Consider the following 12,267-nt stretch of genomic DNA (forward strand, 5'->3'; position numbering starts at 1 on the left):
TATATATATATATATATAATATATATATATATATAATATATATATATAATATATATATTATATATATATAATATATATATATCTATATATATATATATTATATATATATATATGAATATATATATATATATACTAAGCAATTAAGGGTTTAGCAACGAATTGCCTTACATATATTGGAAGGTTTGGAGATGATGTTCAGGTATTTTATATTAGAAGAAATGAGGTACTCAGAAAATCGGATGGTTTATATTTACAGATATTTATTAGTATATTACATGTTTTTATACATCATATAACTTGGATCATATATTAAGGAGTAACCCATGATTTGTCAGGGAAAATGGTTTGAAAATGTTGGTTGTCGTTGTAAGATGTAATGCATTTTGATAATAATACACTCACACTTTTGTATCACCATACAGAGCTCCATGAGATATTTAGAAATTTAATATTTCTGATTTTGGCAATCAGTGAATGAGCTTCACTGAAAATTGGATATATATATTTACGAAGTCGGGAGAGATATCTGCGGCTGGCGGGCTTCTGCTACTCTAGACCGATGATGGGCAAAGACCCTGAAACATGCATGTCTCTAGATGCAGGCCTGGCTGCTGGGGTGTTTGTCTCCCCTTCGTAAATATATAAGGACACAGGAAAAAAAATGTGTCAAAGCCATCAGGAAGCGTCGATGCTTCCTAGGGCTAAACAGCGGTGGTGTAATCCCCTACTGTTACGTTAGATTGACAGTATACAACCATTCAGTTAAGTGTTTTGAGAGAATGATTTACCAGACATGTGGCCATGATATGGTTATTCTCCCATATGAATATATTTGTGTGTTGTTAAGTGTTTTGCTACAGAAAAAACTTTACCACAGACATCACATTGAAATGCATTCTGTCCTGTGTGAACTAGTTTGTGTCTAGTTAAGTTACTGTTTTCAGAGAATGATTTACCACAGATTTGACAATGATATGGCTTTTCTCCTGAATGAATACGTTTGTGATTAATGAAAACACTTCTGTAGGAGAATGCTTTGCCACAGATATCGCAGTGAAATGGCTTCTCCCCTGTATGAATACGTTTGTGAAGAATTAGAACGCTACTTCGAGAGAATTGTTTACCACAGATATCACAGCTGTATGGCTTCTCCCCAGTATGAATGCGTCTGTGAGTTGTTAAATGACCCCCTTCAGAGAATGATTTACCACAGACATCACAGTGAAATGGCCTCTCGCCTGTATGAATACGTATGTGTGTAGTTAGGTGACTACTATGAGCGAATGATTTACCACAGATATCACAGTGAAATGGCTTCTCCGCTGTATGGATACGCTTGTGAGATGTCAAAGTATCATTTCGAGAGAATGATTGGCCACAGATGTCACAATGAAATGGCTTCTCTCCTGTATGAACACGTTTGTGATCAGTTAAATGGCTACTTACAGAGAAGGATCTACCACAGATATCACAGTGATAAGGTTTCTCTCCTGTATGAATGCGTTTGTGCCGAGTTAAGCTGCTATTTAGAGAGAACGATTTACCACAGATATCACAGTAATATGCTTTCTCTCCTGTATGAATGCCTTTATGTGTTGTTAAGTTACTAATTTGAGAGAATGATTTACCACAGATATTGCAGTGAAATGGTTTCTCTCCTGTATGAACACGTTTGTGAGCTGTTAGGTTATGTTTGTGAGAGAAAGACTTTTTACAGATATCACATTGAAAACCTGATTGTGGTTTCTCTTGTGACATCTCTTCAGAATAAAAATGTCCTCTTCAACTAATCCTATATAATCCGTTTGTCCCTTATCTTACTTCAATCACCACAACACATGTGGACACAGTTTTTGTTCTTGTCTTACAGATTATTCCTAATAAATATTGCCACAGTTTTCTTTCCATCAACTGTAATCCTTCTTGGTGTCTGAAAATACTCTGAGATTCCTTTCAATAATTATCCAAGTTTAATTTCAGTACAAAATAATCTTGTAGACATTCCAAGCATTTCACAAGAGAAATGTTTCTATCAATCTCAGTTGAGAAGAAATATTTCACTGGAATTCTCTGGAGTTCTTAAATCTGTTCTGTACAACATTTTCTTTCAGTCTTTAAAAAGTGATGAATATTGACGATGTTCTCTGATGGAAACAATGCTTTGGTGCCAATGTCATGTGATAGTCTCTGAAACAAGAGAAAAAAAACAAACAACAGTGTTAGATAGAGAGTTTTGGAAAAGACAGATAAAATGTTGAATCACTTACTAACCTCACCGCTTGCGTAGGTTTTGAAATACCAACATGATTTTCAAGACAGAAGTTACTCATTTTGCGCCCTCCCTACACGCATCTCCTGCAAGCCTGAAATCGCTTCTCATAGACATTTCTTCACTCCAGACAAACGATGAAGACAAAGATTGAACCTCACAACATCCACCCCACCCCCGCGTCCTGGTCCTTCTCCACGGCGAAACAGATACGCACACACATGTAGACAAGTAGCACCTCATTAGCATCGATTTGACTTTAGGGTCGTAACAGCGCAGATACGCGGTACACGAAACAATGGCGATCCTTCGGTATACGTACCATAAGTGGCTTTGTTTACATTTCTCAAGATAACAGAAACCCTTTTCTCCCACCCCTAACCCTAACTCCCCATATATATATTTATTTCTTCATTGCCCACAAGGGGATTAAGTCGATTATATCGACTCCAGTGATTTACTGGTACTTTATTTAATCGACCCCGAAAGGATGAAAGGCAAAGTCGACCTCGGCGGAATTTGAACTCAGTTTTTTTATATATATATAACAAACACTTTCTTGAAATATATCCGGTACTTCCGGTACCTATACCGAAGTTACGCCAATTTGTTTTTATACAAAGTAAATAATTTTTTAAAAACAAATAAATAAAACAGCAAAACACAAAGTAAGGATCGACTAGTCACGACTAACTGGCGCGGATGCACGAGTGCGCGCACCGGGACCACTCTTCTTAAGTAGTACCAGCATTAGTAACACTTTATTAACAGATCGATTTCAGTTTAGGACCGTAAAAGCGATGATACCCTGGTACATAAAATAACTTATCCCGCTTTTATATCGTTTCACCATGAATTATGTGATTTCCCTTGAATAGAATTACTGGATCGTAGAAAGGGTTCCACGTAATAACAATTCTATTATTTACAAACGTAATTACAGATTTAATATTATTCAAGTAAATCTTCGCCGACTTACCGTTCCTCACACGGAATCAGTCAGTGCCCGATTAAGCAATTATAACGAACTCGTTAATTGATGTCCGTTGTACTCCGTACGAAGTTGTTCCCCCTTTATATCTCGTGTATTTCTTTAATTCTCCGATAGAGGGAGAAGCGGGGTTGCTAATTAAAAAAGTGTCTAAAAAATTGTCCCGAAACGAAAATCAGAGAAATATCTTCGGTTTGAACGGCGGTTTTTTAAAAATAATTTCCACGTAACTAAACACTTTTAAGCTTCATATACAATTGAGAATTGATGGTGGAATCTAGACTAATGCTGGGATATAGGGTGAGGCATGCGTAGCTGTATTTCGTCTGTCGTTATGTTCTGAGTTCAAATTCCGCCGAGGTCGACTTTGCCTTTCATCCTTTCGGGGTCGATAAATTAAGTACCAGTTATGCCCTGGGGTCGATATAATAGACTTAATCCGTGTGCTTGTTTGTCCCCTCTGTGTTTAGCCCCTTGTGGGTAATAAAGAAATAGGTATTTCGTCTGCCGTTACGTTCTGAGTTCAAATTCCGCCGAGGTCGACTTTGCCTTTCATCCTTTCGGGGTCGATAAATTAAGTACCAGTTACGCACTGGGGTCGATGTAATCGACTTAATCCGTTTGTTTGTCCCCTCCATGTTTAGCCCCTTGTGGGTAGTAAAGAAACAGATATAGGGTGAGGAATGGATTTTGTATATCTTCTCCAGGTCATTTGGTAATCCAGGGACTTTGGAATGGTTGGCCAGACACTGGTTGATTAGAAAGATTTCCGTTTATTTTGTATCTGATGCACCAGGCGGTGTAGTTAATTAAATAAGCTGATTAGGAAGACAAACAGAGGCGGTTGCAAAAATAGGAGCTCTGTAAGAATCGTGCATAGAAGAAAATTACCAGAGACATCAAGTGTTGTACTAAAAATAAAAGTTAAATAAGATTTTTTGCATAAATCTTTTAAATTAACGTAAACATATATGCGCAGGAGTGGCTGTGTGGTAAGTAGCTTGTTTACCAACCACATGGTTCCGGGTTCAGTCCCATTGCATGGCACCTTGGGCAAGTGTCTTCTGCTATAGCCCCGGGCCAACCAATGTCTTGTGAGTGGATTTGGTAGACGGAAACTGAAAGCCCGTCGTATATATATATATGTGTGTGTGCGTGTGTGTTTGTGTGTCTGTGTTTGTCTCCCTAGCATTGCTTGACAACCGATGCTGGTGTGTTTATGTCCCCGTTGTTACTTAGCGGTTTGGCAACAGAGACCGATAGAATAAGTACTGGGCTTACAAAAGAATAAGTCCCGGGGTCGATTTGCTCGACTAAATGGCCGCAGTCAAATGACTGAAACAAGTAAAGGAGAGTAAAAGAGAATATATTTCTATGAAGACAAAATGACGGCTTTCAAATCCTGTTTCCTGATTTGGTCACATGCAAGCTGACTGTCCAAGTAAATAAGCAAATTCCTTTCACTTATATAAAAAGATTAAAAAAGTATGGAAGACCCTACATACAAAAAACAGTGTCCGTTCATGCGAGAGTTCTGGACAAAATGCTATGATTTATGACCGTCCTTGGGATGTAACTAATGTGTAAGTAAAGTTTGGGGAAAATCGGTTGAGAATTGTGGAAATGCATGCATTAATCATTATACACACACACACTGTGATTTATACACACTAGATTACAATGTGAACATTTAAGTTTCTGTAAGACATTTTTATTGATGGTTATATAAGATACATGTGTTCAGAAGCAATTTCGACATAGTATTTGTATCCAGTTTAGAACAGAAGTGGAAACAGATAGAATCCCATCTCCCCATCTGTTGCCAAGGGCTACAAACAGAGAAACAGGTAAAAGAAGAAAAGAATATATTCAGCTGAATTTTATTTGTTCATCAATATTTTCTTTTTGTTTGATCAATATATGGTCACTTCACCTGCTAGAAACAACAGCTAAATTCTATGCAATTTAAACCTTCTGGTCCTGAAAACTAGAGATTACTTGCTGATTTAATGCTGGATAAAGAACGTCAGAAAAAAAAACTGGAGAGTCATGGATGGAATGTAACTGCATCTGCTGAAGAAGTCTGAGGATTAATATGCAAGAGAAAGAGAAAGACTGTTGCAGTGAGGGAGGTGGGTTTGTGAGTGTAAGAGGAGAGGGGGAGGTAGAGAGGGGGATGCAGTGAGTGGTGAAGCTTTGTATATTGAGGAGCAGAAAGAGAGAAATGATACAGTTGGAAGTGGGAGACTAGAAGACAGAGAGAGGAGAGAGTGGTGTTGGGGAGGAGGTGGAGGAAAGGGATTGTAGTGGATGATGAGGTGTAGTGGGGGGGGGGAGAAGACATAATACACACCCTAATAAGGGACAGTCCAGGGGAAAGGAGGGGACTCCACTGAGATGAATGTCTGTCTTGGCATTGGTCCCATGTATTAACACCATCACAGAATTTACAAGGTCTTCTAAACACTATCAGTGGTATATATATACATATATATATATATATCCTACAGAGAAAAATAATCTCTAAATATTTAAAGAGCAACAGTATTGAATCACCAATTTAGATTTAGATAAGAATCAGGATCTACAGAAATAATAATAATAATAATAATAATAATGAAATTATTATATACAGTGCTCAAGTGCACCACAACTTGTCAGAGTATATGCAGTAATGTACAAATGTCTGGAAAGTGAACAATAAATGAGTCAGATACATGCTTGCGTGTGTATGGAGGGGAGAAAATCAGGCGAATCTCAGGAAGCATGGAAGTTTTGAAGGATGCAGAAGTCTTTGGATTTCAATTTCCAGTCATCTTCTGATCCAAAATTTCTCCAATCTCCACAAATTTGGTCCAGATGTCATTGCAGAGCTTCTTACATCAATCGAGGTCATTCATAATACAATTCATAGCATCTGCACTCTTCTTTATTCACCCAGGTCTTTTATTATTCAACATGTTTCTGACAAACAGATGCATGTGTAGTTAAGTGATTTCTCCAAGAGAATGATTCACCACAGAAATTGCAGTGATACGGCTTCTCTCCTGTATGAGTACGTTTGTGACTAGTTAATCCATTCCTCTGAGAGAATGATTTGCCACAGATATCACAACGATGGGGTTTTTCTCCTGTATGAATACGTTTGTGTTTGGTTAACTCACTACTTCCAGGGAATGCCTTACCACAGATATCACAGACGTATGGTTTCTCACCTGTATGAATACGTTTGTGAGTTGTTAAGTCACTACTTCCAGAGAATGATTTAGCACAGATATCGCAGTGGAATGGCTTCTCACCTGTATGAATACGTATATGCTTAGTTAAGGAAGTGTTTACAGAGAATGATTTACCACAGATATCACAGTGATATGGTTTCTCACCTGTATGAATACGTTTGTGACAGATTAAGTGGGCATTCAGAGTGAATCCCTGGCCACAGATATCACAGTGATATGGTCTCTCTCCTGTATGAATACGCATGTGAATAGTTAAGGCATTGTTTACTGAGAATGATTTACCACAGGTAACACAGTGATATGGTCTCTCTCCTGTGTGAGTACGTCTGTGGTTAATTAAGGCATTGTTTTGAGAGAATGATTTACCACAGGTATCACAGTGAAAGGGCTTTTCACCTGTATGAATACGCATGTGTGTAGTTAAGGCATTGTTTACGAAGAATGATTTACCACAGGTAACACAGTGAAATGGTCTCTCACCTGTATGAACATGTTTGTGTTTAGTTAAGTGACCGTTTTGAGAGAATGATTTACCACAGATATCACAGTGAAAGGGCTTCTCACCTGTATGAATACGTTTGTGATTAATCAAGTTAGTATTTATAGAGAATGATTTACCACAGATTTCACAAAAATGATGTGATTTTCCTAATTCCTTTGACATTTCTCTAAGGGATACAAACAGACCCAACCATTGAAGTTTCTCAAAGTATTAAAATTTTCCCCTTATCTTTCTTCTCTCACCACAGAATGTAAATTCCTTCTTCTTCTTGTTATAATTTCTCATTCTTTAGAAATATTCCAACAGCTATCAACTGTGATTTTGTCGATATCCAAAATTCTGGAAACTCCTTTGTAAATATATTCAAGTTCAATTAGAATGCAAAAGAACCAGATAATGAGATGGGTTGGACGGTTTAGCAGGGATTTGGGAAGCCAGGAGGCTGCACCAGGCTCAGTCTGATCTGGCAGTGTTTCTACAGCTGGATGCCCTTCCTAACGCCAACCACTCCGTGAGTGTAGTGGGTGTTTTTTACGTGGGTTTTATTTAAAGAAATCAACCACAGAATATTCATTGTATGTACTTACTTTATCAGTCACTTTTACCAAAGAGCAAAGTTATGAAGACACAAACACAGCAACAGTCACACTTTCCCATGGATAGACGCATGTGTAGTTAAGTTACTTCTCCAAGAGAATGATTTCCCACAGATATCACAGCGATGTGGTTTTTCCCCTGTATGTATCAACTTGTGTTGAGTTAAGGAACTATTTTGAGTGAATGAGGAACCACAGACATCACAATCATAAGGCTTCTCTCCTGTGTGAATACGTTTGTGTTGAGTTAAGGTACTGTTCTGAGAGAAGGATTTGCCACAGACATCACAGTGAAATGGTTTTTCCCCTGTATGAATACGTTTGTGTTTAGTTAAGTTACTGTTTTGAGAGAAGGATTTACCACAGATTTCGCAAGGAAATGGTTTCTCACCTGTATGAATACTTCTATGTTTAGTTAAGTGATTGTTTTGAGAGAATCGTTTGCCGCAAATATCACAGTGAAAGGGCTTCTCACCTGTATGAACACGAATGTGTTTAATCAAGTTACCACTTATAGCGAATGATTTACCACAGGTATCACAGTGGAACGGTCTTTCACCTGTATGGATACGTATGTGTGCAGTTAATTCACTGTCTTGAGAGAATGATTTACCACAGATTTCACACCTATGTTGTGATTTCCCTAATACTTTTGACATTTCTCTAAGGGATACAAATAGACCTAACCATTGAAGCTTCTTACAGTTTTAAATTTTTTCCATTATCTTTCTTCTCTCACCATAGCATGCAATTTCCTTTTTCTTGTCCTTGTTATAATTCCTCATTCTTTAGAAATATTTCAAATCCTATCAACCTTGATTTTATTGATATCTAAAGATGCTGCAAACTCCTTTGTAAATATATTCAAGTTTAATTAGAATGCAAAAGCACCAGGTAAGGAGATGGAGAAATGTTGCTATGAATCTTCACTCAGGGCCAATATTTCACAGTAATTCAATCCCGGATTTATAGCAGTTGGGTTATTATATCTGTTCTCTAAAACGTTTTCCTTTCGTCTTCAAAACAACTGATAAATATTCCAGATGTCTCCAATGTACAAAAGATGTTTTGTGCCAATGTCATCTGTGAATCTGAAATAATAAAGAAACAGTATTTAGATAGAGAGGAAAGATCAAAAGAGAAATGTTACAACATTTCTTTATTAATTAACAAATGACATCAAATAACATTGGGTGGAATCTAAAAATTTGTAAACTTGCCGGAGTGAGAAAGAAACGGGCAATGTGGTTATGGGATATGCTAGACACAACAGCCAAATCACCATTAAATCACACACCTTTACTTCTGAAAATATCTACTTTTATTTCTTTTTTTACCAAAAAGGTTTCTCCTAATTTTTTCCAAGTGCATCATGCCCAGAAAATGGACCGAAATTGGTTAGGAAAAGGGGAAAACTGGTGGAATAGGACTGTGTGTAAGAAACGAATAATAATAATAATAATATTAATAATAATAATAACTTCTTCAAAAAATTCTCTTTTAAATGATGAGATCATTTCCAAGAATACACAGGAAAAAATATCGGAATACTCCCGGCCACGACGGAGAAATTCCGAGACGGGAAGGGCGGAACCGAATACTCGATACACGTTATAAGTATTCCCGGATTTCTGGAAGCCTGGTAAGAGATCCGGCACGTACGATCGATCGATAGATAGGTGTGTATATCTTACCAATTATGCTTTACAAATCAATATGACCAGAGAAGCTAAAGAGACGGGGGCGGCAGCAAGGAAGGCCACAGTCCCTCAGGACCCACAAAGTGTAAAGATGAAAACCTGGTCATCTTCGAAGAAAGGAAGGGCGGAACCGAATACTCGATACACGGTATAAGTATTCCCGGATTTCTGGAAGCCAGGTAAGAGATCCGGCACGTACGATCGATCGATAGATAGGTGTGGATATCTTACCTGTTATGCTACACAAATCAATATTTAGAGTGAAAATATATTTACTCACATCAAAATCTCCGTGAAGACAGAGAAAAACCCTTTTTGGTTCTTCTCCCGAGTCAGGCTGGTTGTAGCGGAAACGGAAGTATGATGTGTCATGTGACAAAAATAAACCCACCGTTCTCTAGTTAATGAAACTAAAAATGTTAAGACAAAGGGCAAAAAGAAATCACCATGGTTACTGTGGTAAACATCCGGTTATAAAGGAGTCTTCATTATTTTCACCTGAGCCCTTGATGCCGACGTTCTAAAAGATAGATTTTATATTTCATTAAAGCGGAAGAATCGTGAGAACCGTGGACGAAATGCTTCGCGGTATTTCGTCTGCCGTTACGTTCTGAGTTCAAATTCCGCCGCGGCTGACTTTGCCTTTCATCCTTTCGGGGTCGATAAGTACCTGTTACGCAGTGGGGTCGACTTAATCCGTTTGTCTGTCCTTGTCTGTCCTCTCTGTGTTTAGCCCCTTGTGGGCAGTAAAGAAATAGGCATTTTGCCCGTCTCTACGCTCAGAGTTCAAATTCTGCCGTAATTTTGGTGGTCGATGAAATAAATATCACTGATATATCTGCAATATGGCGTAACTTCGGTATAGGTACCGGAAGTACCGGATACATTTCAAGAAAGTGTTGTTGTTTTTTTATATATATGGGGGGTTAGGGTTCGGAGAAAAGGGTTTCTGTTATCTTCAGAAATGCAAACAAAGCCACTTCCTGTACATAAACCGAAGGATCACCCTGCAATATATATATATATATATATATATATATATATATATATATATAGCATAAATTACTGGCATGGGTCGGACGGTCTGAGAAGGGATTACAAGATGGAAGGCTGCACCGAACATGAGAGACTTCAATAAAAATTCTGTCATCCATGTCCAGTTAAAGAGTTTTAAACGGTCAAAGGTTACAGTTTAAAGACACTTCTCCAAACTGCCATCCAGTTTGGACTGAAGCAGAAACGAGACGTCCGAAACACACAAACTCGACATTAATGTCCTGGGATGGAAGATTTTATTTAAAACTAGCAGTATCGCCCGGCGTTGCTCGGATTTGTAAGGGAAATAACTATAAAACATTTTTAGAGAGTTATAGCCAAAAAATAGCAAAAAAATGCATCAAAAATGGAAAAAATATTATGGTAAATGTTTTTAAAAATCGTTGACTCATCGTAGACATTTTTAGAGAGTTACTTCCCTTATATAATAGCGAAAAAATGCATTAAAATGGAAAAAAATGATGGTAAATTATTTTTAAAATCGTAGACTCATCGTAGACGCGCGCTAATACCCAGAAGGGCTCGATATGAATCACGACTATAAGATACCCGGTTTTGGTTAAACTGCACCGCAAAATGTGGGAGTAGTTAGGAATCTAAATCGGAGGGGACAGACACACAACTTCACTTTTATATATAAAGACTAGCAGTATCGCCCGGCGTTGTAAGGGAAATAACTATATAAGAATTTTTAGAGAGTTACTTCCCTTATAGATGCCAATTCGGGCTTTCTTAGCCATTTCTGTTTTGGTGTCTTCAAGCCATGAAGTCGTTGTTCTAAAAGAACGCTGGTCTCCTTGACAACGCATTACGACGTTGATTTCCTTACACTTCCTTCCCCACAGCTTCACGAGGGAGGGAAGAAGCAAACAGGTGCAGGTGTGAGCGTGGACGCCAACTCCACCGCCATCGACACACGAAAATTTATGCATTAAAATGGAATAAAAAATGATGTTAAATTATTTTTAAAATCGTAGACTCATCGTAGACGCGCGCTAATAGCCAGACGGGCTCGATATGAATCACGACTATAAGATACCCGAATTTGGTTAAACTGCACCGCAAAATGTGGGAGGAGTTAGGAATCTAAATCGAAGGGGACAGACACTCACACAACTACAGTTTTATATACATAGACATCGCAGTGCTAAGTTATCTCCCTTACATAGATACAGTCGTGGATCGGATGCGTATAAAACCGTTCAATGTCTTTTTAATCCAAGAACCGGCTTCTTGCCAGACAGTTTATTCGCAGAGCGGGCGTGGCACATGTACTCTTTTACTTGTTTCAGTCATTTGACTGTGGCCGTGCTGGAGCACCACCTTTACTCGAGCAAATCGACCCCGGGACTTATTCTTTGTAAGCCCAGTACTTATTCTATCGGTCACTTTTGCCGAACTGCTAGGTAACGGGGATATAAACACACCAGCATCGGTTGTCAAGCAATACTAGGGGGAGAAACACAGACACAAACATATATACATATATACGATGGGCTTCTTTCAGTTTCCGTCTACCAAATCCACTCACAAGGCTTTGGTTGGCCCGAGGCTATAGTAGAAGACACTTGCCCAAGGTGCCACGCAATGGGACTGAACCCGGAACCATGTGGTTGGTAAGCAAGCTACGTACCACACAGCTAAGTTCAGTGCATTCCGATAAAGATACGAATAGCAAAAAGAGAAATTTGTTAACGGGAAGAAAACGTGTATAGTCTTTTCCCTCATGTGTATCGAAATTATTTGAAATATGAAAATAAGACAAACATCATTACTAACAGATAAAAAATACATTAATTGTAAAGGATCTTTTTGGTTTGAACGGCAGTTTTTTCTAGCGGTGTCATATGAAATTGTCACCCATAATTATGACCCTAATATCGATCTATTGCATTTCAATCTGTTTTAGGGTTA

General features: G+C 38.1%; 2 protein-coding genes across 4 annotated transcripts in view; both read right to left on the bottom strand.

Moving 5' to 3' along the window:
* Positions 1-663: 663 nt before the first annotated feature.
* The window catches only part of LOC115230374 (zinc finger protein OZF-like), a 40,744-nt gene continuing 29,140 nt past the window's right edge, over positions 664-12,267 (bottom strand). The window contains exons 4-5 of one of the 3 annotated variants that reach the window (XM_036499634.1): positions 6,725-7,063; positions 664-1,319 (exon numbers count right to left, since the gene is read on the bottom strand). In XM_036499634.1, the coding sequence (XP_036355527.1) occupies positions 811-1,319; positions 6,725-7,063 (848 nt within the window). In that variant the 3' untranslated portion in view covers positions 664-810. Of the gene's footprint in view, positions 1,659-6,594; positions 7,064-12,267 lie in introns of all 3 variants that reach the window. The other 2 variants (XM_036499633.1, XM_029800578.2) reach the window with 2 other exon arrangements.
* LOC115230373 (zinc finger protein 92-like) lies at positions 1,763-8,271 on the bottom strand. Its single transcript, XM_029800577.2, has 3 exons — positions 8,199-8,271; positions 7,589-8,114; positions 1,763-2,187 (listed from the first exon to the last, which is right to left on the bottom strand). Exons 1-2 carry the CDS (start codon positions 8,254-8,256, stop codon positions 7,645-7,647), a joined length of 528 nt encoding a protein of 175 aa, XP_029656437.2. The 5' UTR covers positions 8,257-8,271; the 3' UTR covers positions 1,763-2,187; positions 7,589-7,644.

Source organism: Octopus sinensis, unplaced genomic scaffold, assembly GCF_006345805.1.
Source record: "Octopus sinensis unplaced genomic scaffold, ASM634580v1 Contig15444, whole genome shotgun sequence".
NCBI classification, from domain to species: domain Eukaryota; kingdom Metazoa; phylum Mollusca; class Cephalopoda; order Octopoda; family Octopodidae; genus Octopus; species Octopus sinensis.